The following is a 23,362-nucleotide window of genomic DNA, read 5'->3' as shown; positions in this document are numbered from 1 at the left end:
ATATTTGGGTGGTTTTCATCATTTGTCATTATCACCGTTTCATTCTCATCGGTCGTCTCTTGCACCGCTATGGCGTCGCGGCATTGGCTTTTCTCTCTCATGCTTTTTGTTTATTTTACATTTATCGGCTGTTGTTCACAGATATATTACAATCCAGGTCTATTGGCTAGTACTTTGATTTTAGCCCTTGTAGTCAGGGCTTTTTACCGCACAATGAGAGCATATCATTCGAGGAGTTTGGTCCCTTTGCTCAATCAGGGATTAGTTTAATATCGACCACGGAGCATAGCATTGGTTGTAAGAAGACGTTAAGACGTAGATCGGCTAAATCAGTACTTTCAATTGAAAATCTAGTGTTTAGAAAATACGTACGTATATTTAATTATGGACAGTGGAATAAGTCTTCTGATTACCTTTTTTTTCTATATGAAGAATAGGCGGATATTAATCCTCTTTGATGAAACCAGTGGATATACAGCGCAGGTCCATTGCTAATGGCAAGCTGCTAGACCCTTGTTCCTATACCTTGAATACTCGCACAATTCTTCCCCTATGCATGGTAGACCCGTGGTTCTTCTAGACATATCTCAAGTATATGTAGGCACTTTCATGCATATCCATGGAGCATACAGAGAACTAGGGAGAAGGTAGTGTGAATAATAAACTCTCCACGGAACGTGAAGGCTGGATGGACATCTTCATATCAGGGCAGCTTCTAAACAGTTCTTCCCTTCTGTGGGAGCAGTGTACAGTAACCATCCCCAACAATGTCTCTTCTGGTCATCTTGCACGTCTGGTTCATCCCGCCTATTGAAGGAACCTTAAACAGCAGGTGCTAATCAGCTAGCTACTTAGATATGTTTCTGCATTTGGAAGGTATGAAACCTCCGGTTCGAGCACTCTGTGAACCAGAGGCATTCAGGAAGCGGGATAGAACCTCTAATGTCTGTCATAACATGAAGCAGACCCAAGGCGGCGATACTGAGTCGACATAGTGGCATGCATGATCTGTGTGTATCGGGGCAGAGAACTTTGCCGATTTACTGCTGAACCGGATGGCAGTCGGTCGTTAGTTCTTGTTTGTTGCTTTTTCGTTCCGTTTGACCGCAAGTAAATGCGCAAGGGTTTTTCGGGATGAGCAAATGGTTCAAAGTTGCGCTGTGAGTCTCAACTCCCTGGATCCGATATCAAGTATTGTGGTGGAGTCTTCAAGAGAGCTGGCGATGCGACGCGATAGTAGTTGAGCCATTCAATGCCTCCATCATCAAAAGCTGTGCTTGACGTAACGAAGAAGCGAGATAAGTCGAAATAAACCTAACAACAATATCTCCGTCTCACTTCTTGCTCCTTGTACCTCGCAGGATAGTAATCAAACAGACAACAGCAGCAGCAATAACAAGGAATCCAAACGGCGGGAACAGAACGCGCTCATCCTCAGAAGCCTCGTAAGCAGCCTTGGTAAGTTCTTCAATCAGTCCACCCTGCGCAGCGAGCTTCGAATCCGAGTCTTTGAACCTGTAGCTGGCAGGGCTAGCCCTGTCACCCGAAGCCGCGTCAATTCCAGCATTCAGGCCCGAAACTGGACGACGGCTCGACTTTTGGACTTCTGGCAAAAGCCTGGAGCTGGAGAGAACGAAGCCTGCTTCGCGCATAGCTGTCTCGCGCAATGCAATTTCATTCTCGAGGTCCTGGTCGTCTTGAACGGTCTCGGGGAAATAATAAGGTGATCTCTTATCAATTGGTGGGTCCCGAACCGACGAATCCCATAACGCGGCCTGATTCGTTGGCGAGGCTTTGATGGATGGGATTGAAATTTCTTGTTGTATATCTGGTGCGACTGAGGGTGAGATTGGGATTGCAGCCGCTGAGGCAGCTGAGGCGTGGATTGCGAGCAAGAAGAGGGTGGTGAGCTTGCGCAAAACCATGGCGGAGGCTTTCGGATGGTGATAGCGGAGATAAGGCCTGGATCTCCCCAGTGACCTGGAGGCGTGGTTTCAGGAAAACAATGACAGCTTATTATATAGGAAAAGAAAGAAGAATATCAAGAGGGGAAGAGCAAGAAGAGAGGAAGAAGAGCTTAAGATATGAAGAAGACGAAAGAGGCAAGACGGGGCCCACGTGCGCGGGTTCGTGTTCGGTTGCGGAAGACTCGGCGGAACTCAACTTGTTGGCATCGTCGGCGTATTTTTATACATTGGACTGCTTTCTATCGACCAGATTCTACCGTCTAGATCAAAATAGGCGGAGGCGGGACAGCTGAGGAATCAAGCTGACGACCGCTACCCACTTCAGGCACGGCCATCCACCCGACCAGACGAGGTATGAGGGACTCCGCGTAGCCCAACATCAATATCAATATCAATATGAATATCATTATAAAGCTCACGATCAATTAAACCTTTTTTCAACTATTATCCGCACAAGAAAATGCAGACGCGATCTCCCCGTCTGCATAGGCATCCTTGATCTGCACGACAACACCATAAGTGCCACCAACAGCCATAAACAACCCTAACAGCACAAGGAAAACATGGAAAGCATACATCATCATCCTCAGCACGCCCCCCTCCAATAACCCCGATGACTATACAGCCATAACCACCCGGGCAAACTAATCGCCAAAGGCGCGAAACACAAACTTCCCACCAATGCCAAGACATAGTTGAAGATAGGAATGGCGCATGCCAAGACAAATGAAATGGCCGCGACGCCAATCGTACACGAGAGCCAAGTACCCCAATGCACGGCAGTGTTTGCCTGTAAATGCCGTGAGTTGCGGAGGATTCGCACAAAGATGTACTTGGCGGCAACGTGCACGTAGAGGCAGCCGCTGATGATGAGGCCTGGGAGGGCGATCCCATAGGCGACCCGCTTGACGGTTTCGCCGGCGCTGCCGAGCGATGGAGACGCGATCCACTTGCCGCACCAGGCGTAGATTACAAGGCTGAAGGTGAGGTACGAGGCTGTGACCAGGCTCATGCTGAGATAGACTGCTTTGGGGTAGTCTTTGGGTCGGCGCATCTCTGAGATGACGGGGAGGAAGGCGGATGTCGCGGCGCTGGAGACGAAGATCGTTGCGGAGGCTGTGATGCCCGTGGTGAAATCGGGGGTTCCGATGACATGGTAGCCGAAGTCATAGTCGCCTGTCTGGGGGGCTGCTGCCGGTCGGTCTCGTACCGTGACGCCGATGCTGGAGCCGTTAGTACTTGGCCTGAATCGATCCGCATGATGGCACTTACACAATGATGAAGACAGCAATATAGACACTGCCAAATCCGACCCAGGTGAGCCAGCCGATATGGGAGAACTTGCGTACACTAGCACACATCGCAATGATGATGGTTCCAATGAACGAAAACCAGACGGTACAGATAGAATGCAGCGACAGGGCATTGAGGGCAGTCGACACGCCGATGATACCCGACGCTGCAACAATCACATAGCTGACTGTAAACAGGAAGCCAACAAGCTCCTTCACGATCGGGCCACCGACCAAGTGGGCCATATCGGCGATGGAGTGGCAGCCTGGATAGGCATTGCGGAAGTTGCCCTGCACAATAGCGCAGTAAGTATTGAGTAGAGTCCAGCCGACTACACTGACGGCGCCAGGAAACGCTCCTAGCTGGTACATCAATGAGGGGATAGAGAGGACACCGGTTGCGAAGATAACTATGGCAAAGTGTCAATTTTTGTCACACCAACAATGGAGAGAAGAAGCTAGATTCCACTGACTCTTGAGGAAGATGACCGAAGCCCGGATCCAACTAACAGTCCTAAAATCGACTTGGCCATCACCGCGTTTGAAGACTTCGAATTTGTCTTCGATTTCAGCTTCTTGTGTGTCGGTGATGTTGGGGTCGTCTGTGTAGGGAGGGGCTTCCTTAATCTCATCTGCATGGGATGCCATGGCGAACAAGGAAGATAAGCTCTGGCAAGCTTCCAATCAATTGACAATATAGAGAGGGAATATACGGCTCTGGATGGGAGATACCACGGGCGGTATATATAGAAAAGCGCTGCGTATGGCACTTATCTCCCATGTCCTCCTTCACGCATATGTCTAGCTTGGCACCATGGACATCCTCCGGGGCATCACCGTACTTTGGTCACAGCAATTGCACACTAACGCGCGATAAGACGGGATGGAGCTGGTCCACTTTCCCCACGAAACCACAAGCTCTGAATATCTTAGGGGTGAGGTTGGCGTGTTGGAGTCGTGTTGGAGTAGATCCCTGGGTTTGGGGTAGCATTGACTGGGTTAGAATCGATATTCGATTGCCAAGTCATATCTCTCTTGGTCTCGGTTTCCAAGAGTTGATGGAATGGTGTCTCAGTCGCTGTGCTTGATATCGGTTGGGGTAGGTTGAATATCTTTTGGGGTCGTTTGGGGTTGGGATCCATTCCCAAAGATAAAGATGAGATACAGTTGAGATACAGTTGAGACACCAATGAGATACACTTGAACAAAATATGATTTCGTCATAACTAAGGGTCACACTGGCTCGATTCACTTCTCGAGCATAGCTCCTGCCGTTGCGGGCATCAATGCTCCTGGTGGAGGCGTGTTCTTGGCCTTGAAATCGTCACACACTTGTTCCATAGTCACAAATTCGACCCCTTCATGTTTCTTGAAATGCTCAATCAGTCTGACCAATGTTAGTCCTATTATCGAGCCAAGAACACAGTGGGACAGAACACACCTTTCATGCATGAGAAGCACATGAGGTCTACCCGACACATCTGGGTGGATAGTAATTGGGAAGATAAACTCATCATACTCGCGATAGAAGTAGTCGAAGTGGTCGCGCCAGATATCTTCAACATCACGTGGGTTCACATATCCATGACTGTTCGGGGCACTCTTGATAAACATCATTGGGGGCAGGTCGTCAATGTACCAATTGGATGGAATCTCAACCAATCCAGTCTGTGGTCCATGCTCCAGAGGCTTCATCCATTCCTCTGCTTTCTTCTTGTAGTCGATATTCGTCCAGGTGTCGCCTGTTCGTAGGTAGTAGGCCTGGCAATCTTCGTGACTCATACTGTGGTCGTACTCAATGCCATAGTCAAGGAGGAGTTGGGCGCCCTCTTGGCTGGTTTCCCACCTATCAAAGCATGCATTAGAGCATATTCAGTCTCGGGTGAACTAGAACCTTACCAAGGTGCCACACTACCCCGAGGAGGTTTCCCCGCAAAATCGGTCAACATCTTGTATGTTTTATCAAGCACATCACGCTGCTGCTCTATCGACATATCGGTCGGATTCTCGTGGGAATACCCATGCAGGCCAATTTCGTGTCCCGCGTCGCGAACTGCGGCCATGTCTTCGGGGAAGGTCTCGAGGGAGTGACCGGGGATAAACCATGTTGTCTTGATGTCGTATTTAGCAAACATCTTCAATAGACGCCGGGTGCCAATGGTTCCGGCCCAGTATCCTACACCAGTCAGTTAGAATAATCCCTTTTGCTTTTTGGGGTCGCCCAAACATACCCCTGCTGATGTCGTTGGTAGAGTCCTCTCCGCCATATGAACCCAGCCAGCCCGCTACAGCATCAACATCCACTCCATAAGTAATCAGAACTCGCTTTGGTGCCATAGTGAATATTGAACAAATCCCCAATTGAATGAGGTGAAGATGAAAATCGCCGACTTGGCTTTTATACTGCGGGGAAGATAAGCCCCTCACCGGTCCCCTGGCCACTGATAGCCCCCCGTCTCCAATACTGTTCTTATGCGAATCCGTGTATAATTGGCGTTTCTCATGTTCGATTGGTATCTCAAGGGCTGACCTTGGTCTCCAATGTGGTTGGGGTCATCGGGGTAGTATCACAGCGTAAGCAATCAGACCCAGTTTAATCGACAGTTGCGTCGGAGAGCACCGATGGAATTCAAAAATTCCCCCTCGAGAGCGAATGTTGATAAACTACAACTCTCTCTCACGAAGAAATCATCATCAGCATAGCGGTGTTTCAGAGCGATCATGTCGGTTCTTTTCACGAGTATTTCAGAGTACATATCTTCCCATTTCTTCAACCATCATTATTTACTCCCCAAATCCCAAGCCGATGACTGACAACAGTGCTATAGGAATAACCCCGTCAAAGCAGACGATGCTCAAAAATTACTGGATCCGCTCGGGTTGACCATCGATCCAGCCGAGGCGCAGGATTTCCATACCCTTCTCGCGGCAGTGCACGATTGCGCCGAAGGGGTCGCTGCCCTACCGGATTACCAACCAGTCGCAGATCAGACCAAATACCCGCGTGAAAATGTGCGCCGACCAAGTGCTGAGGAACAAGTCTTCGGGCAGGCATGGGCACACCGCTTTCTGATCCGAGGTAATAAGCAAGGCGGACTTTTGGCAGGCAAATCAGTCAGCTTGAAGGATGTCATTGCTGTAGCAGGTGTACCGCAGCTTCTGGGAAGCGATATTATTCCGCCTTGGACTCCGAATACCGATGCGACAGTGGTGACTCGGCTGTTGGAGGCTGGTGCTGATATTCATGGCACATCCACTTGTGAGAATATGTGCCATTCTACTTCCTCGTATACCAGTGCTCAGGGTACTGTGGAGAACCCTCATGCTGTAGGATATTCTGCGGGCGGCAGTACCTCTGGGGGAGCAGCTCTTGTTTCGGCGGGTTTGGTGGATATCACGATTGGTGGTGACCAGGGTGGGAGTATACGAGTGCCTGCTTCATTTTGCGGCTGTAAGATATCCTTCTATGACATGAATCTGAGATTGATGTGCTGACTTCTACAAGGCGTTGGTTTGAAGCCCACACATGGACGTGTTCCATTCACTGGAATTGCTAGTGGCGATGCGATCAACGACCATGCAGGCCCTCTGACCCGAACCACATTGGAGGCAGCACAGTGTCTAGACGTGATCAGTGGCTATGATGGTATTGATGACAAGTCTATTGGTAGCCAGAAACCTGGTACCACGAAATTTGGAGCAACGATTCAGCAAACCTCGGACCGACTCGAAGGTTTCAAGGTTGGAATTTTAGTTGAAGGCTTTGAACACGACAAAGTGGACCCTAGTGTCAAGAACCTGGTTTTGACCGCAGCTCAGAAGTTCAAAGATCTAGGCGCAACTATCGAGGAGGTTTCCATTCCAGACCACTATCAGGGACCAGCCATCTGGACTATTCAACAGCGTATTGCTGGAGCGCAGACTTTGCTAGGCCTTAACACTGGCCGACGAGGTCTTTACATGACAGAAATGGAGCAAGCGCGTCTTCCATGGACTGGCGATGGTTTTGAACGCGCCTTTCCTTCCACAAAGAACGTCATGATCAATGGATTATATCTGATGAAGCAATTCCCCGGTCTTTACGGCAAGACGGTCAATTTTGGACGATACCTGACCGATACATACGAGACCTTGTTTGAGAAGTACGACGTGCTGGTTATGCCTACTACACCGGTTGTTGCTCCTAAGCATGGCAAGCGCCAACTTCCACTGGAATCGTTGAAACCCAGCATGGGTCTTACGATCAATACCGCTATCTTCGATGTGACGGGCCACCCGGCCATGTCCATCCCGGTCGGGTTTGCCCCAGCAAATGATGATAGTCAGATTATGTTGCCTGTTGGAATGCAGATTGTTGGTGGACTATGGCAGGAGGAGAAGATCCTGCGGGCTGGACATGTTTGGGAGACAAACTATGATTGGAAGAAGATGCAGTACACAACGGCTCAGAACTAGATTATTTTGTATTCATGTATTGCATTTTAGCATGGTGATTATTCAATCAATTATTCCTATCTACTTCATTACGCGTTCATGGGTAACTTAACTTAAAGCTAAGTTGACTTATACAGTAACATATCCACCGTCTACCACCATAGCATGACCCTGCACAAAAGAAGCCTGTGTTGAACACAAGAAGAGAATTGCATCGGCAACCTCTGCTGGCTTCCCCATTCTCTTCATCGGGGCAATTTCTGCTGCCGGCGTTATGGCTGCGCGAACCTCGGGCTTTTCCATGACGAGTGGCGTTTCAATCACACCTGGGCAGATACAATTGACTCGGATTCCATCCTTAGAATAATCGATAGCATCTGCCCGGGTCATTCCGATTACAGCAGATTTTGACGCACAGTATGCAGCTAGAAAACTATTAGTCACTCGTGATCAATGGACAAGAACATAACACTTACGAGCACCGGGACGGCTAACGATTCCCAACTGACTAGCAACATTCACAACCGAGCCACGCTGACCAGGACGGCTGGGATCATGGCTTGGGAGTTCACTTTGTGACGCCATCTGTCTAAGCTCTGCTCGAGAAGACAGCCAGCAGCCTCGATAATTGATATTATTGACACGGTCAAATTCTTCGAGTGTCGTTTCGACCGACCGTAGAGGCTTTCCAAGAACACCCGCACAGTTGACAGCGTAGTCAACTCGGCCAAACTGCTGTACGACTGCGTGGATGAATGCGTCTGCAAATTGATCATCTGCCACATTCCCAGCTTTCACTAGGAGTTTCGTCTTGGGGTATGTTGAAGTAACGGCCTCTGCTGTCATCTGCAAAGTCTCTTCATTGAGGTCTGTGATGGCAATTCTCTCACATCCTGCTGCCGCAAAGGCTTTGGCTGTTGCAGCACCGATTCCTTAATAAGGTTAGTCCTATACATGTGGTAGTCGGCCGTCTTACACACCTGTTCCACCTGCCCCGGTAATGACCGCCACACCAGGAAACATATTGCAGAACATAATCCAAGTTACTGTTCAAAATCTGCTATCGAATCGACCAGATATCCAGTCAACCAAGTACGAAGTAAGAAATGAAGTATAGCATCGAACCTACCCCAACTTCGCACCCCACCTTTATCGCTTATCACGGGCCGAAGGGTTCCGGACAGCCCCGAGTTGGAGTAGTTGGAGTCGAATCTCCTATCTCGACACCCACATTCCACCAGGGAACATCTCGAGGTATCCTCGTCTCCAATCCAGTTCTCCATTCCCCCCCCAATGTTTCAATGGCGTCCCCATCACCCCCGTCACAAAGGGCCCGTGGAGCAAGGGCACGCATATGTGTGCACTGCGGTCGGAGTTTCCGGCGGACTGAGCATTTGGAGCGTCACATTCGCACCCGTAAGCTAAATTGGAGGAACCCCGGAGGGGCGATATGTACTGACCCATAATCAGACACCAAGGAGAAGCCGTTTATTTGTTTCTGTGGGGCAGCGTTCACTAGAAGAGATCTACTGAAGCGTCATACTCGCATCTCCCACCAGGATGGTCTTACCTCACCAAGTGCGCCGCCTGAGCCAACTGCAAGGTCGGATTTTCAGTCTGCACATCATCCTGCAGCTATTCCGCAATATGATACACCGTCCCGATCGGTAGGGACCCTTGCAGGTCCGTCTGCTGTGCACCAATGGCCTGCTGCACAGGGTACACCTTATTCTGACCAGAGCCATGCGGCTGCTATGCTCCCTGCAGCTGCGGCTGCCCCGAACCCGACCATGGAGGCTCATCCTGGTATTGTGCATGATCCAGATATGCTCCAGGCTGCGCAGCTTCTTCTCCCTGGTGACTACCGGGCTACAGGTATGTCTCTATACATTGCGTAATACCATCTTGCATAGGACTGCTGTTGGGCTATATCGCTACCATGATTTTTGCTTTTCTGTTCTAATGTTATAATAGCGCAAGCAATGCCTTACCTACCCGAAGATCTGAACCATTTTCAGGAGTTCACCCATTTCTTGGACTCGATTGGCCTCCCTGGAGAATGGCTCCCCAGCGAAGGGGAAACATCTCAGACCCAAGAAGTTCCATTGGAAAATGTCCAGGAAGCCGCCCGACCGACTCAAGATCAACAGGAAAGGCAGCGACGAAACCCAGGGGGCTCTTCTCGGGGAGACTCTCCATTTCGATCCTGGCTTCCATCTGTACCACGAGGCGATCAGAGCTTAGGGAACCTCTCTGACTCTGGTAAGTCGTTGATCTACATACCCTCCACATCAATGCTAATATCATGCTAGAACCACCACAAGTAGCAAAGAGAACATCGCGATTCAATGTCACTGAGGACCAACGTTTCCGGCTCGCAGCTTCTCTCGAAGACTTCCGCAACGTCATCCCAGATTTCGTGCTGCCGTCGCGACATACATTGACGCGGTATCTCACGTCCTACTTTGAGGGATTCCAGCCTCATCTTCCATTTATGCATATACCAACCTTCCACATTAATGAACGTGCGCCTGAAGTCATCCTTGCCATAATGACGATTGGCGCTCAATATCGATTTGAACATCGCAATGCGGAAAGAATCTTCCACGTCTCTAAAGCAGTTCTATTCGAACGGATGTCCCGAGAATCTCGCCTTCCTTCAAAACAAAGCTACAGCTCAGCTTCTCAAGTACCGCTGGGGATCCCACCCTATTCCAATTTTGGGGATCAATCTCTTACACCACCGCAAGTAGCAGCGGAGCGGAATGCTTCATGGAAGCAAATTGAAGTCACCCGCTGTCTACTCATCTTAATGGGGTACGCAACTTGGGAAAATGCTCGGCTGGTACAAGAAGCATTTCATATTCAAGGTTTACTGGTTCGCCATCTTCGAGACGCGGGGCTGACAGAAGACCCCTTGCGCTCTGATCCACGAGCGCCTCTCGATTGGTACGAATGGGCCGATCAAGAGTCGGGCCGACGAACAAAGTTGATTGCCTTTTGTTTTGTCCACATCCACAGCATCGCATATAATGCATATCCCTCTCTACGCAGTAATGAGATTCACCTACGGTTGCCCTGTTCCACCGCGGAATGGATTGCAGCCACCCCACAGGAATGGGAAGCCGCCCAGCGCGAAAGAGGTCCTCAGCAGCTCTTCTTCCAGGACGCATTAACCCTTCTTCTGCAGAAGTCCCGATCAGCCGTGCCCTTGGATCCTATCCCGGCGCCATTAGGCAACTATATTCTCCTCCACGGTCTTCTACAGCGAATTCATCTCGTGAGCGAGCTATCATTACCAAATGGAAATCATTCCACAACTCTTCCTACTGAAGAGCTTAACAAACTAGAGTCAGTCATATCGCAACCCCACCCCTCCCCTTCAAATCATCCTAACAGTTGACAGACGAGCTCTTCGTTCCTGGACCTCGGTATGGCAACAAGCCCCCGAGTCGAGTCTCGACCCACACAACGCCAACGGCCCAATCCCATTCACATCAAGTGCTTTCTTAGGCCTGGCTTACGTCCGACTCTCACTAAATCTGGGACCCTACCGCCGTCTCGAGACTCGCGATCCAATGGTCATCGCTTCAGCACTGAGGCGTTCTCCCCGCCCGGAAAGAAGCTACCGCCTCATTCCCGCACTTATATACGCTGCCCATGCTCTCAGTATTCCCGTACGCTTCGGAATTGATCACATTGCTCGCAGTCAGGCTTTCTTCTGGAGTGTGCGTCATTCGCTCGCTAGCCTTGAATGTGCTGTGTTACTGAGCAAGTGGCTCTTCAGTCTTGCCGAGGCTGGACCGGACCAGTCACTAAGTGGTATGTTCATTTCACAATGCCTGACTCCCCGCGATTCGTCACTATCTCGTCGAACTTGGGTCAATGTATCGAACCTCATTTCTAATCCTGTACTCACAGAAAACGAGTCCCGAATCTTACGCTGGACACGCTGTATAATCGAGGAAGCATACTCATCTATTGACCTAGATGAAGGCGAGGCACCGCCGAATCTCGAACCGGCTTCTTTGGGTATGGCCGTTCTGAAATTGTGGGCCCGATTGTTCGGCACGAACACCCAATGGCCCTTTATCAATGTTCTCGGTCAGAGTTTGGAGCGTTATATGACTATGATCTGATTCTTAAATTTATGTCTGAACTTTGTATATAACAAGGGATGTCGGATTATGATGGCGATGAATATGTGTTACTTGATTAGAGCTAGATACCTTCAACAACGATTTATTGAGCATACACAAGGTCTAGGACTGGTTTAAATTTTTGGAATGCAAGTAACAGTATACATGACCCACCTTGGGCTCAGGTAGGACAGAAACAGAAAAGCAAACGATAACATCAGTTGGGTTTCTATCTGATGGGGAAAAAAGGATCAAAAATAATGATCAAGGCTCACGCCACACTTGATTTGTTATGAACTTTCATGTAATCATAATCCTGACACCATGCTGATAACAGACTAGAGGAAGAAAATGCCCAATGCCAGCTCCATTGGCGGATTCGCACATTGTATTGTAAAATATCTACCCCAAAGGGCATTGTCTAGCCGCTGAAGTTACATTCGGGAATAGAAAAATGCCCTTTCTGTTTCTGAACAGCAGCACAAACTTTGATTTCCAACACATCAAAGTCGATTCCTCGGTGCTCACTTTTTTCGAACGGGCGAAATGTGTTGTGAAGCATACCACTTGCCCTAGCTGACGAATAAGAGGTTATACAACGGGCACAATGCTTCAATCCTCGGCTCTTCTGATCCGAAAGATTTTCAAACCCTCTTGCATAAATTTTCTGAGCAATTGATCAATGCTTCCCACTGCCGACTGTATGAGTTGCGAATGCATCAAATTAGGGCATGAAAAGGTAGAGCGGGATCGAAGTTGATTGGCCAGACGCCAAGATGTGGCCCTGCGGATCCACGGATTGTCGGGGTCGCGTTAAGCCGCAACTCCCCTCCGCACGTTTGGCGATACCTCAGCTCTTCTGCCTGTCCGTCAGAGCTTGTGACTCAGATCGGCGTGGATAAAAGTATTACTTGGTCCTGCCACCGGGTTCTGTTTGCAGGCTCTTCATTTGGTCGCAGTTTCCGATCCGATCCCTGCCTCAATCGCGCAAGAAAGAAACGACGTCCACGCGCAGCTGGCGCTGTGAAACTAGCTTTCCGAGACCAATCATGGCATCCCTTGAAGAGGAGGAGGACCGTGATATGGGAGGTATGGCCCTATCGTCATTCAATGGCTGGTTCCTCGATCCGAATACCATGCGCTAATCACCTCTTGACCTCTAGGTTCCCAAGATGGAAGCTCCGACAACGAGAACGACATCGATGATACGATGCGTGATGCCGACGACGCCGACGGAGACAATGACCAAGACCAAGATCAATATCAAGATCAAGATCAAGACCAAGACCAAGACCAAGACCAGGATCAAGATCAAGACCAAGACCAAGACCAAGATCAAGACCAAGACCAAGATCAGGATCAGGATCAAGATGCAGATAGCCCCTCCAACACGAGTCAGGCCTCCGATGGGGCAGGAATGGCCTCACAACAGAACACGGAAGACGATAGCTCAAGGCTTGACTCATTCTCTATATATCATCCCAGTGTACGCCCCGAGTGCCTCACCGCCAAGACGTACGATGTCATACCCACAACTGCTGCGCCGCATGCCACATCGATCAATGCCATTACTGCTACTGCAGACATGCGTTGGGTCTTCACGGGAGGGTCGGATGGTTTTGTGCGTAAATTCAATTGGGCAGAATCCATTAACAGCAAGCTCATGTTGACCGTGGCACAACGGCATCCATTCGTAGACAGTGTCGTGAAGGCTGGAGTGCTGATGACGTACTGGGAGAATATGGATGGGAACCACTTGTCGCCGGTATATTCTCTAGCCGCCCAGAGCGAAGGCTTATGGCTGCTTTCTGGACTAGAGTCTGGTGCAATTCGACTGCAGACTCTGCGCCATGATGAGGGCAAGGAGGTGGCTCTTCTTCAACAACATACGTCCGCGGTGTCCTCGCTGAACTTGACATCAGATGAGAAATCACTACTGTCTGGAAGTTGGGACAAGCGGGTATTCGACTGGGATCTGAACACGGGACAAGCTAGGCGAGCATTCGGAGGGAGTGCTGGGCAAATTTCTGCAGTGCAGATCCGTTCGGAATCAGCTCTTCCAGTACCAAAGGACACGATTGATTTCCATCAATCTAATGGTACATATGCATCCAACTATGCTGCAGCTGGCACAGACAGTTTCAATTTCATGGATACGACAGAAGATGCCGGAGAGCCAGGCCAAGCCGAAAACCCGCAGGCGGGCTCACCAGCGGACTCACTTTTTGGAGGCGCAGATTCTTTGTTCGGCGATGGAAGTGGAGGGGGAGCCGACGGCGGCGCCCCATCTGGGGGTGTGTTTGGGGTAGACGAGGATGATGAATTTGGCAGAGCCATGGCCCATGGAGCTATGGCGGATGCAGATGCACCAGGTGAAATTGACGATGAAATGGCAGCACCCCCTAGCAATGCAAATGCTCAAAACGAAACAAACAACGCCACCGAACAATCACCTCCGAAGCCAGAATCCCCAAGTCAGCAATTGGATTTCACCGATTCCAGCATCCCCACTGGAGCAGTACAGCCTGTTACCAATGGCATCCCCAAGGCAGAGGATCTTGAGACTTCTCATTTTAATGACTTCTCACAAAACAACCAATCGGAACAAGGCGTCCAAACAGATAACACATTTCTGGCTGCATCGATTGATGGCACAATCCGCATATGGGATCGCCGACAGCCCGATCCAGTCGCTCGAATCTCTCCTCACAATGTCCCTCCCTGGTGCATGAATGCTTGTTGGTCCCCCGATGGAAACTACATTTATGCCGGACGACGAAACGGCACTGTGGAGGAATACAGTCTTCATAAGGGCCTCCGAAATGCTGAGCGGACATTTAAATTCCCCCAAGGAAGTGGGCCAGTCACAGCACTTAGGGCCATGCCGAACGGACGGCATCTTGTTTGGTAAGCAAACACTCATAACTGCACGTATGTATCGCCATTTTTTCTGACTTGCTCTTAGCGCTTCTCATGATATTCTTCGACTCTATGATCTGCAAAACGAGCAGAATGAGCAGACCCGTTCAGCTGTACCCTTCCTCATTATTCCAGGCCACCGGACAGGAACAATTTCACAGCTCTATATTGATAACGCTTGTCGCTACATGATCTCCACGAGTGGAAACCGTGGCTGGGAAGGTAACACTACTGAAGTTCTCCTTGGTTATGAGATTGGAGTCCCTCAATAAGCTGGTTCAAGCTACCTAGGTAGTTGTTGGAAGAATTAGTAATTGATAGTGCCATAATTTACGAATATCATGACATGCAGGCCCAGAATGTGAATGCCAACTGAGTAAATCCTGATTTGCTATAGGTAAAAGTAGAGCTGATCGAAGAAGCAACATGATCGAGCCGAAAATGATCCACACATGAAGCTATGTACCCCGGAAAAAAAAAGTAAACCAAATATCCGAACGCCAGATGCTATCCCAAGTCCCAAGGAAGTGTGTTGTCAACATGTACAAGATCATGCCTCATGAAACGACGAAGCCTAAGAAATCATTGCTGGTCGTGAATTATTTCATCAAAATCTACACCCTCGCAGACTTCAGCTTGCTGAGATCGCCAAGTCCCGAAATAAGGATTGGAATCCCACTTGACACGTCCATCACGATCACTGTCAAAAGAGACATAGCCAGGCTCCTGCCCAATCTCAGCTAGTCTCGCAGCACGCTTCGGCCCAGCGACTAGGTCCCCGAATCCAGGCAACGCAATATTGGGGATATGGGTTCTGGCCTCAACACTGCCGCCCTCAATATTGTTGACGGTGATTAGATACGTAGAAGGAAGGGGCTCATCACGATTTGGACGGAGCGGCATAGGAATCCAGGCTTCGTTGTTGAACGATTCTTGCCGGCCTTTATCATGGCGAAGCGGTAGTGGCCGAGACAGGAACATGTCATCCAGCTTGCCTGTATCTAGAACCAGCCCTGGGGTTTGAAAATACAGTACACTATCATACTGCATGAATTGGATTTGGCCTAGCCGGAGTAGTTTGCTGTTTGTCGTTGAGTAACCCGCGGCTGTGGCGGCAGACATGTCGATGGGGAGTAGCCAGATGTCATACTTTGTACTGGCGGCACGTAGGATGGAAAGAGCGACAGACGCAGAGTTCCCAAGCATTTTCGGGGACATTCTATCCCACTGTTGCGGGTACATGAATAGACGATCCTGGACAGCTGTTCCGTTCGTTGATAGCTGTTTGAAGAAGAGAATGGCTGAGCAGATATCTGAGGGATCTGGCTCGGATAGGAGCTGGAGATAGGCATAATTTCCAGGTGAGTTCGAGTGATCTGATACCCCTCGCTTTTGAGCGGGCTTCTGGAATGCGGAGTCCGGGGCCCCATGTCTCCCCATTGAGGTATCATCTTGAGGCCGTAGGGCATATTGAATATTCTTGACAGACTGTTGTTGCAGCACATATCCTGATAGGAATAGTAGCATGGTGAATATGCAGATCACTCCCATCGACACGATAGCCGAGACCGTGGAGGACGTTAAGAGAACCATGACCAGGGAGGCTGCATGGACTTGGAGGAATAGACAGGATCAAAATGTCAACCATGCATACCACGGATATTTGTTTAGCGATCAAGGCCCATCATCAAGCCACTTAGGCAATGTCTCATCGAGTGTTTCATGACATCAAGTTGTTTACGGGGTTGGCCGCGCGACTATCGATAAGGCGGAAAGTCTTGGCATTGACACCTGGGTTTTTCACTTCTCTTCAGCTCTCAGCTCTCCGCCCAGCTTGCCGCCAGCCCTCAACGCCAAAATGACCTCCCATCGTGCCGATGCCAGTACCTTCCTTGATAACCGCGGCTATACGGGGCCCCTGGTTCGCGGTGTCAACCCCGTCACGCTGTTCGAGAAAGCCGTGCGCGATCGCATCACCGACTCGTACTATTGGAAGGAACAATGCTTCGGTTTGAACGCAGCGACCTTGTGTGATCGGGCCATTGACCTCACCTTCATCGGTGGTACCTACGGCGTTTCCGAGAAGCCAAGCCCGTTTCTTTGTCTCGCCTTCAAGCTTCTACAGCTTGGACCGGACAGAGACGTCATCCTCGAATTGCTCAATTTCACCGACCCCGGTAGCGACGCGGAGGAGGATGCAGAGGATTCCGTCGTCAAGGATCGTGGTGACTTCAAATACTTGCGCGCATTGGCCGCATTCTACGTGCGACTGACTTTCGATGCGGTCGACGTCTACAAAACCCTCGAACCTCTGCTCCTCGATTACCGGAAATTGAAGCGCCGTGTGCGCGACACCTTCACGCTCACATTCATGGATCAATTCGTCGATGATCTTCTCACCAAGGACCGTGTGTGCGGCACCAGTCTGTGGAAGTTGCCGCCGCGCGCTCAGCTGGAGGATTTGGATATGTTGGATGAGCGGATCAGCCCGCTCCAGGATGAGCTCGAGGAGCTTGATCGGGACAATAATGAAGATGATTCTGAAAGAAGCCGACAGGGAAGTGATGCAGGCTCCCCGCGCGGAAGCCAGGAGGGTGCCGAAGGTGACGATTGAGCGGTTCCTCGATTCACAATACCCCTTTTCTTTCCTACTCGGTCTCCCAATCTGGATATATCTGCCAGTAAAAAACCGACAGAGCCCTCCGCAGACAGGTCTGTCTCGGCATGCGAGCCATCAAAGCTTGCACATGTGCAAAGACCACGCCACCACAAACAACCCTGCTGGGTGGCAGCGTCTGGAGGAATCACTACAACTCATGATGCCCCTCTTCTGCTGCAAGAGACATATTCCGAAGCTCTTAAAAAGCTCGCCAAGTTTATTATGTCCATGAAAATCATTATTTCGATGTTACAAATCATCGATCTCAAACATGTACATTTCAATTAATTTGCAGAGGGATGTATCCCGAGCACGAAACTGCCCTGGGAAACAAGAAATGAATGAAGTCAACACATGAAATTATCAGACACAGAACAAAGCAGATCAACTCTAAAATCCTTGTTGCCGATGCCATTTTTCCTGCCACCCCTTAAACCACGGACTATCATCCAGAGTAGCGACCTCCCAATCCTTTGAGACCAAGCCTTCCTCCTCCTGCTCCTTCGCCCACTCCTTCAAATTAGGTAGCAACACATGTTGCACGTGCCAAACACCCTTGTATTCCATCAGATTCTTCTTTCCCTCCGTAAGGACCTTTGTGAGCAAAGCCGGCACCCCGGGTTCATCGCGAAATTCCGTGACAGGAGTGAAAAGGGCCTTGAAATTGAAGACAACAGCACCTGACAAGGGCAGCCGTCTCAGGGTCTGCCAATCTACCCGAAGATGGCACTCGTCAAGCGCAAGATCAGGCTGTTGAGAAAGACGAAGCTTTTCATGCGGATCGTCTGGTGGCATATACAGTGGCTGGCCGATTTCCAGCCCCCAGGATCCTCGCTGAATTGGCTTCTCGGCTGGCATCTTGGTGAAGAACCTAGATGATATGCCAATTAGGATCTCGACGTCAAAATATTACATCCCAGTTCTGAAGCGATCAACGTACCGGTCCATGGAGAACTGCATCTTCTCCTTATAATCTGGAATAGTTTCATGAATCTCATGCAACTGTTTCCCAACCTTAGTTGCAACATTCCAACCCAACGACGAACAAATAAACCCTGCGCGCAGGAAGTAATATCCCGTCGTGTCATCACGAAGCATGATGCCGAAATCTTCAGGCACATTATCGAGCAAGACTTCCAACGGAGGCTTAGCTGTTACATCCTGCTCCGTGCCGAGGATCTTGTTATGAAGGATGCGGTTATCCACAAGAGTGAAATACTGCGGATAGCGAGAACAAATAAACTGCAAAACCATTTCCATGATCTCCTTGCAGGCCAGTTCAGATCCTGGCATAGAGTCGAGTACTTCTTTGCCCCTTGTTGCATACAATTCTTTGCGCTGAGCAATTCGCTTCTTATATGTGCTTTCGAGCTCGATCCACCAGTCAGTCTCGAGTTTTGTTAACGCTGTTTGAACAAGCACGTGGAAGTCAGTCAGTCTTACGCCATGCAAGATTGAGGCCTACTCGAACGTACACATAGTCTGGTGATATGCCCATCTGAAAGGACGATAAGGTCGAGGCAGTGCCTTCTCAATATCAAAGTCGGGATATGAGCTGGGAAGTGGCACTCCACTCAAAGTCGCATAGTCCGGGAAATCCCCGAGGGCTCTGACTTCATCGACGGAAAATCCCATTGGAGTATACTTGTTACCTGGGCTTGACCGGTAGTCGGCGCTCATGGGCAGGATGTTGCGATGGACTTCGTCTTCGCTGACGTCGGTATACGGCGCATTCGCACATTTGATATCGGCTAGGGCTGTTCTGCGTTGGGGTGGCAAAGCGGTTGCATAGGTGGAAGGCGGTTTTGGGCTTGTTGCTGTCTTTTCTGGGGAGAAGGATCGTGGTGGTGTTCTTGCTGTTGAGTTCTTTCGACCTCGCAGCATTATTCCGGTCAAGTATGGTTTTCCACATGCTTTGTTGACAAGGGCATAAAGTACAGTGGCGGCTACTAAGATCAATCCGATTCGCCATAGTTGCTCCGGGCTTGGTAAGGCGCTCATGTTGGCTTAGATGCTGTGCATTAGGGCAAGTCGATGGTGAGTAGCGATGCAATGGACTATGCTAGGATCGAGGGAGTCGCAGTTGGGTCAGTGTAGTCGCAAAGGAGAAGCTATACAAAATTCTGTAACGAGCCATGGGTGAACGGGGACCAAAGCGAATAAGTACTCCCCGAGGATATGAAGTAAGAATCATGTTCGGATATTGTCGCACTTGAATGAGAGTCCGAAGCGGGGGAAAGGTTGTAATCTTTCAGATTGATTGGACATGCGCATCGAATAGCTTCTTTAGTCAACTGTCTCGAGTGTTTTTTCCGTGTTAGGCGAGGAAATGCTGCTACGTCAGAGGTTTTTGTTGACAGATGCCAACGATAGGCTTATCTTGACACTATCATACCATCAGAGGGCTATATCTCATTTACATAACTGGAATTTGCAGCACTTGAGACGTCTATAGGCCCAGTCCACGCTATGGCCTCTGCGCTATGGTGTCTGTCGTAGCCCTGGCATCTAAGTGAGAGAATCCTAGCTCATCTAAGGATAGCATTGCTCTCGGGTTTTTGCTATATGCTTGATAGTCCATAAGAGCACTTTGATGGGGAATTCCTGCGTCACACATAGGCTTTGTGTCTAGAAAATGTCCAATTCGCCTGAATTAAGAAGTTATCTGGAGTGTTATGGAACTATAGTAAAACACCGTACATATTGACCGACAACTTCCAAGGTCGACTTTTGATATATCACATTGCTAGGGGCAAATGCCCCTATTATTCTACTAGGTACGAATGTATTTACAAGGCCAAAGAAAGATAAGACGAGGAAGAAGTGCACTGAAGGGGAGAAAAGCGTGCGTTGCCCGAAAGGGTAAAACTATCCCGAAGCTTGGCAAATGGGGGATGAAGCATATCACGTGGATTCCCCTGAACTACAATCACAAAGAAGATGAAAATGTAGAAGATGCAAATGAAGAAGATGAGAATGCCAAACAAAAGGCAATGCTTTTGGCCAGCCACGGTTGGTCAATCCTAGAGTTAGAGCCGTGGTCAGAGAACTTGACACACATGGCAATTTGTAGCTAAGCAGGTAGAGGTTCATATTATAATGTGTTTAATACGCCTTGATCTAGATAGGGAACGTTTAGCTACAGCTTACTGAACATAAAAGGTTGCTCTACAACAGGCCTACTCTTCTTCATCTCCTTTTTTTTTATCTTTCTTTCCACTCTCCTTCGCCTCGTCTTTGTTTGTGGACAAAATGATAATCGATACACTGAGATTCAATAGAAAGCAAAAGTCAGAATGCGAAAAATAGTATATACATAAGACTATACGATCTTTACGTAGGTATCCAATATACAAGCACAGAAAACATTCTAAATGAGAGACACAAGCAAGCGATTTGTCAAGACCATAGCAATTTCATCCAACCCCGAACCAGTGTAACGAAAAGCTCTTGAAGACACTCGAGCTGTCTTACTTAGTTTATTATCTCTGTTCATTCAACCAACGGAAAAGATAAATTCGGTCGAGTCGGGTCTTCCCAGCGAGAACTTCGTCCTGATACCTTTTTGCAAGCTGTATAGCAGCCAAAGCAATACTATCACCAGTGTCATTTGAATTCCAAGGAACTCGCAAGGAGAGAGTGCAGGCCTTCTTATGATGCAAGGCCTCAGAGCTGATTGTAGCCTTTCCGGACTCAATGCGAGCAATCACAAGATCAAGCAGCTGGTCATCGCCCCATGTGTACTCCCATCGGTCGAATTTGACATTGACCCAGCAGGAAAGCTGGCTCCATTGATCGCTTTCCCAGAGATTCTGGCCATTCACAATGAGCATACCCATCGGCATTTTGGCGGTTGTTGATACGAATGATTTGCGTTGGGGGTTTTAAGGGATAGAAGAAGTGGCTTTTGAAAAGAAAAGTGATTTTATGGCGGAGGATATTTCTAGAGCGAGAAATAATGCAAGAAGCGAAGCTATTAAATATTCATTTCGGTGCGCTTAACCCTTTAAAGTTGAGTTCTATACTAAATAGAGTCCAAATATTATTAGATTGGTATCTTGAAACATTCAATAGCTCAAAAAGAACCGAGTTTCCAAATGGCATTGACACGCCTTTGTACTCACCATAATTTTCTTTATTTGACAGATCGCCAAGGGTATCGAGTAACTGACGAAATTAGGGATTAGATGTTTCATGACTGGGGTTGGACACAAAGAACAAAGCTGCTTAAGATCATAATAAAGAGTAGACAATAACCCTCTTTGTCTACAAACTTGTATTTGAAGCTTAAATTTACTGTGCATTCTTTATGCTATATTTGGTGTACTAGATGCCTCGAGGCAAGCCAAACCACTTCAGTGCCTTGTGTGCTCTGTTTCAATTGATCCTGAATTTCATTTCTGATTCGCGCTAGAGAGTTCAAGGGGAGCTTAATCCATAATTCTCCAGAAAGCCGCGCAAAATTGGGAAGATTCTTCACTTTCATACTAATAGACCCTGCAAAGCCCTTTAGTCAACACCACATTTTGCGTGTAAGCGTCATAGTAAAGTATCATAAATGATAGAATAGGTGAAAGCACATTCTTTGTTTGGTAACAACTCATGGAATTGATTATACGCGGGTTGAATGCACGAGGGTTTGCTGAGGCCACTCGAGCCATTCTTCCCACTGAGATCCAAGATAATGGCTAACCGAGTCAACCAAAAACCTCCCCCCATCACAAAATACCCACTTGTCTCGTTGCGTATCAAGAAGGGCGCCAAAATATGCCAAGATAACCAAAGCCTCTCCTTTTCTCTCCGCAACGAGATGAATATAATCACGAGAAACAAGTACTGGCCATGCCACGAGAGCATCTATGCTGTAGGCTTTCAGATCATGGTCTTCAATAATGGTCATAATTGACTGCAGGGCTCGAACAGTCTGCTCATAATTCCTGAAAATAGCATCATCCAGCCCAAGGCCCTGAATCCGATTAATCAATGTCTCACAGACCGGCCCGAGACTTGATTCAAGAGGGGGCAGTATTTCCCCAAATTCGAAAAGTGGCTTCAATGCTGTGTTTTGCAAAAGCTGCCATCTGCCTTGTCCTGTGACTACCCGTACTCCATGATGCACAATTACATATTGTACGAAGCGGTCCAGAAAGCTTTCAAAGTCGGTTTCGCGACAGACTAGGGTTTCACAGAGCATGTGCAATCCTAGAACGCCGGCGAACAGGAAGACGGGGACACAGTTATCATCTGTGATTTGTGAAGACATCCCATTAAATGAGCTCAATGCATGATTCTGTAATTCGGTCGACCGGTCTCTGTAGAACTTTTGTTGTCCAGGTCTCGTAATGCTCAGATGTAAAGAGCTAAGGGATAGAAGTTCGTTCATAAGATATGGGGCTTCACGGCAGTGTTGGAACATATCATGGAACGACAGAAATGATGATGCAGTATTCGGTTTATGGAATACTTTCAGTGTTTCAGTGGAGAAATTGTGGACGAGTTCAACGTGAAGCATATTAACAGGTGCATATTCGGGATCCTTGTCAGGTTGTTGATCTGGTGTAGCCACAGTAGAGGATAAGACTGCCGGTGATACAGACGCAGGTTCGCGACTGACACTGCGTGTGGAATGTAGGATCGACACTGGCCCCACGAACTGGCAATCCCGCGCTGAACTGATACAGTTGGAGCAGACTGGTCTTTGCTCATCACACTAGCTGGATTAGTAATGATGTATACGCGTTTACTGAGAAACGAACCTTCATATGGCGGCGTTTGCATTCAATGCAGCCATTTCGTGACTTTTTGTGGGTTCTTCGCGGCATTTTGCCACAGATGAGGTGGAAAGAGAGACGAATAGGGCGTCGGAAATCTTGGTTCCGATATGCGAATAGTTTATTTTGAACCTCAAAAGGTCAAAGCGGATATAAACAGTGCAGCCTAGCCAAAAATCCA

The 23,362-nt window shown here is 48.7% G+C and overlaps 12 protein-coding genes across 12 annotated transcripts; 4 read left to right on the top strand and 8 right to left on the bottom strand.

Moving 5' to 3' along the window:
- Nucleotides 1-1,334: 1,334 nt before the first annotated feature.
- On the bottom strand, nucleotides 1,335-1,925 carry N7511_000309 (uncharacterized protein; the record flags this gene model as incomplete). The annotated part of the gene is made up of 1 exon (XM_057122734.1): nucleotides 1,335-1,925. The coding sequence occupies one exon, from the start codon at nucleotides 1,923-1,925 to the stop codon at nucleotides 1,335-1,337; it is 591 nt and encodes a 196-aa protein (XP_056988467.1).
- Nucleotides 1,926-2,404: 479 nt separating this feature from the next.
- N7511_000308 (putative neutral amino acid permease) lies at nucleotides 2,405-3,907 on the bottom strand (the record flags this gene model as incomplete). Its single annotated transcript, XM_057122733.1, has 4 exons — nucleotides 2,405-2,584; nucleotides 2,647-3,190; nucleotides 3,240-3,669; nucleotides 3,733-3,907. 4 exons carry the CDS (start codon nucleotides 3,905-3,907, stop codon nucleotides 2,405-2,407), a joined length of 1,329 nt encoding a protein of 442 aa, XP_056988466.1.
- Nucleotides 3,908-4,507: 600 nt separating this feature from the next.
- On the bottom strand, nucleotides 4,508-5,596 carry N7511_000307 (polysaccharide deacetylase family protein; the record flags this gene model as incomplete). Its single annotated transcript, XM_057122732.1, has 4 exons — nucleotides 4,508-4,646; nucleotides 4,701-5,105; nucleotides 5,159-5,435; nucleotides 5,491-5,596. 4 exons carry the CDS (start codon nucleotides 5,594-5,596, stop codon nucleotides 4,508-4,510), a joined length of 927 nt encoding a protein of 308 aa, XP_056988465.1.
- Nucleotides 5,597-5,980: 384 nt separating this feature from the next.
- Nucleotides 5,981-7,714, top strand: N7511_000306 (putative amidase; the record flags this gene model as incomplete). The annotated part of the gene is made up of 3 exons (XM_057122731.1): nucleotides 5,981-6,009; nucleotides 6,088-6,710; nucleotides 6,765-7,714. The coding sequence occupies 3 exons, from the start codon at nucleotides 5,981-5,983 to the stop codon at nucleotides 7,712-7,714; spliced, it is 1,602 nt and encodes a 533-aa protein (XP_056988464.1).
- Nucleotides 7,715-7,822: 108 nt separating this feature from the next.
- Nucleotides 7,823-8,716, bottom strand: N7511_000305 (SDR family NAD(P)-dependent oxidoreductase; the record flags this gene model as incomplete). The annotated part of the gene is made up of 3 exons (XM_057122730.1): nucleotides 7,823-8,118; nucleotides 8,170-8,625; nucleotides 8,674-8,716. The coding sequence occupies 3 exons, from the start codon at nucleotides 8,714-8,716 to the stop codon at nucleotides 7,823-7,825; spliced, it is 795 nt and encodes a 264-aa protein (XP_056988463.1).
- A 278-nt stretch (nucleotides 8,717-8,994) lies between these two features.
- On the top strand, nucleotides 8,995-11,832 carry N7511_000304 (C2H2-type zinc finger protein; the record flags this gene model as incomplete). Its single annotated transcript, XM_057122729.1, has 6 exons — nucleotides 8,995-9,109; nucleotides 9,164-9,568; nucleotides 9,668-9,955; nucleotides 10,006-11,044; nucleotides 11,100-11,515; nucleotides 11,615-11,832. 6 exons carry the CDS (start codon nucleotides 8,995-8,997, stop codon nucleotides 11,830-11,832), a joined length of 2,481 nt encoding a protein of 826 aa, XP_056988462.1.
- Nucleotides 11,833-12,881: 1,049 nt separating this feature from the next.
- N7511_000303 (WD40 repeat domain-containing protein) lies at nucleotides 12,882-15,023 on the top strand (the record flags this gene model as incomplete). Its single annotated transcript, XM_057122728.1, has 3 exons — nucleotides 12,882-12,921; nucleotides 12,996-14,739; nucleotides 14,798-15,023. The coding sequence occupies 3 exons, from the start codon at nucleotides 12,882-12,884 to the stop codon at nucleotides 15,021-15,023; spliced, it is 2,010 nt and encodes a 669-aa protein (XP_056988461.1).
- A 310-nt stretch (nucleotides 15,024-15,333) lies between these two features.
- N7511_000302 (uncharacterized protein) lies at nucleotides 15,334-16,302 on the bottom strand (the record flags this gene model as incomplete). Its single annotated transcript, XM_057122727.1, has 1 exon — nucleotides 15,334-16,302. The coding sequence occupies one exon, from the start codon at nucleotides 16,300-16,302 to the stop codon at nucleotides 15,334-15,336; it is 969 nt and encodes a 322-aa protein (XP_056988460.1).
- A 307-nt stretch (nucleotides 16,303-16,609) lies between these two features.
- Nucleotides 16,610-17,365, top strand: N7511_000301 (PRP38 family protein; the record flags this gene model as incomplete). Its single annotated transcript, XM_057122726.1, has 1 exon — nucleotides 16,610-17,365. The coding sequence occupies one exon, from the start codon at nucleotides 16,610-16,612 to the stop codon at nucleotides 17,363-17,365; it is 756 nt and encodes a 251-aa protein (XP_056988459.1).
- A 435-nt stretch (nucleotides 17,366-17,800) lies between these two features.
- On the bottom strand, nucleotides 17,801-19,411 carry N7511_000300 (heme-dependent oxidative N-demethylase family protein; the record flags this gene model as incomplete). The annotated part of the gene is made up of 3 exons (XM_057122725.1): nucleotides 17,801-18,281; nucleotides 18,351-18,816; nucleotides 18,886-19,411. 3 exons carry the CDS (start codon nucleotides 19,409-19,411, stop codon nucleotides 17,801-17,803), a joined length of 1,473 nt encoding a protein of 490 aa, XP_056988458.1.
- Nucleotides 19,412-20,892: 1,481 nt separating this feature from the next.
- On the bottom strand, nucleotides 20,893-21,255 carry N7511_000299 (uncharacterized protein; the record flags this gene model as incomplete). The annotated part of the gene is made up of 1 exon (XM_057122724.1): nucleotides 20,893-21,255. The coding sequence occupies one exon, from the start codon at nucleotides 21,253-21,255 to the stop codon at nucleotides 20,893-20,895; it is 363 nt and encodes a 120-aa protein (XP_056988457.1).
- Nucleotides 21,256-22,022: 767 nt separating this feature from the next.
- On the bottom strand, nucleotides 22,023-23,232 carry N7511_000298 (Zn(II)2Cys6 transcription factor domain-containing protein; the record flags this gene model as incomplete). The annotated part of the gene is made up of 2 exons (XM_057122723.1): nucleotides 22,023-23,120; nucleotides 23,167-23,232. 2 exons carry the CDS (start codon nucleotides 23,230-23,232, stop codon nucleotides 22,023-22,025), a joined length of 1,164 nt encoding a protein of 387 aa, XP_056988456.1.
- Nucleotides 23,233-23,362: the final 130 nt, after the last annotated feature.

The sequence above is a fragment of the Penicillium nucicola genome (genome assembly GCF_028828085.1).
Source record: "Penicillium nucicola strain IBT 29836 chromosome Unknown utg000001l, whole genome shotgun sequence".
NCBI classification, from domain to species: Eukaryota; Fungi; Ascomycota; class Eurotiomycetes; order Eurotiales; family Aspergillaceae; genus Penicillium; species Penicillium nucicola.
Note: the sequence above shows the minus strand (reverse complement) of the source record. Positions and strands in the feature narration are given on the sequence as shown.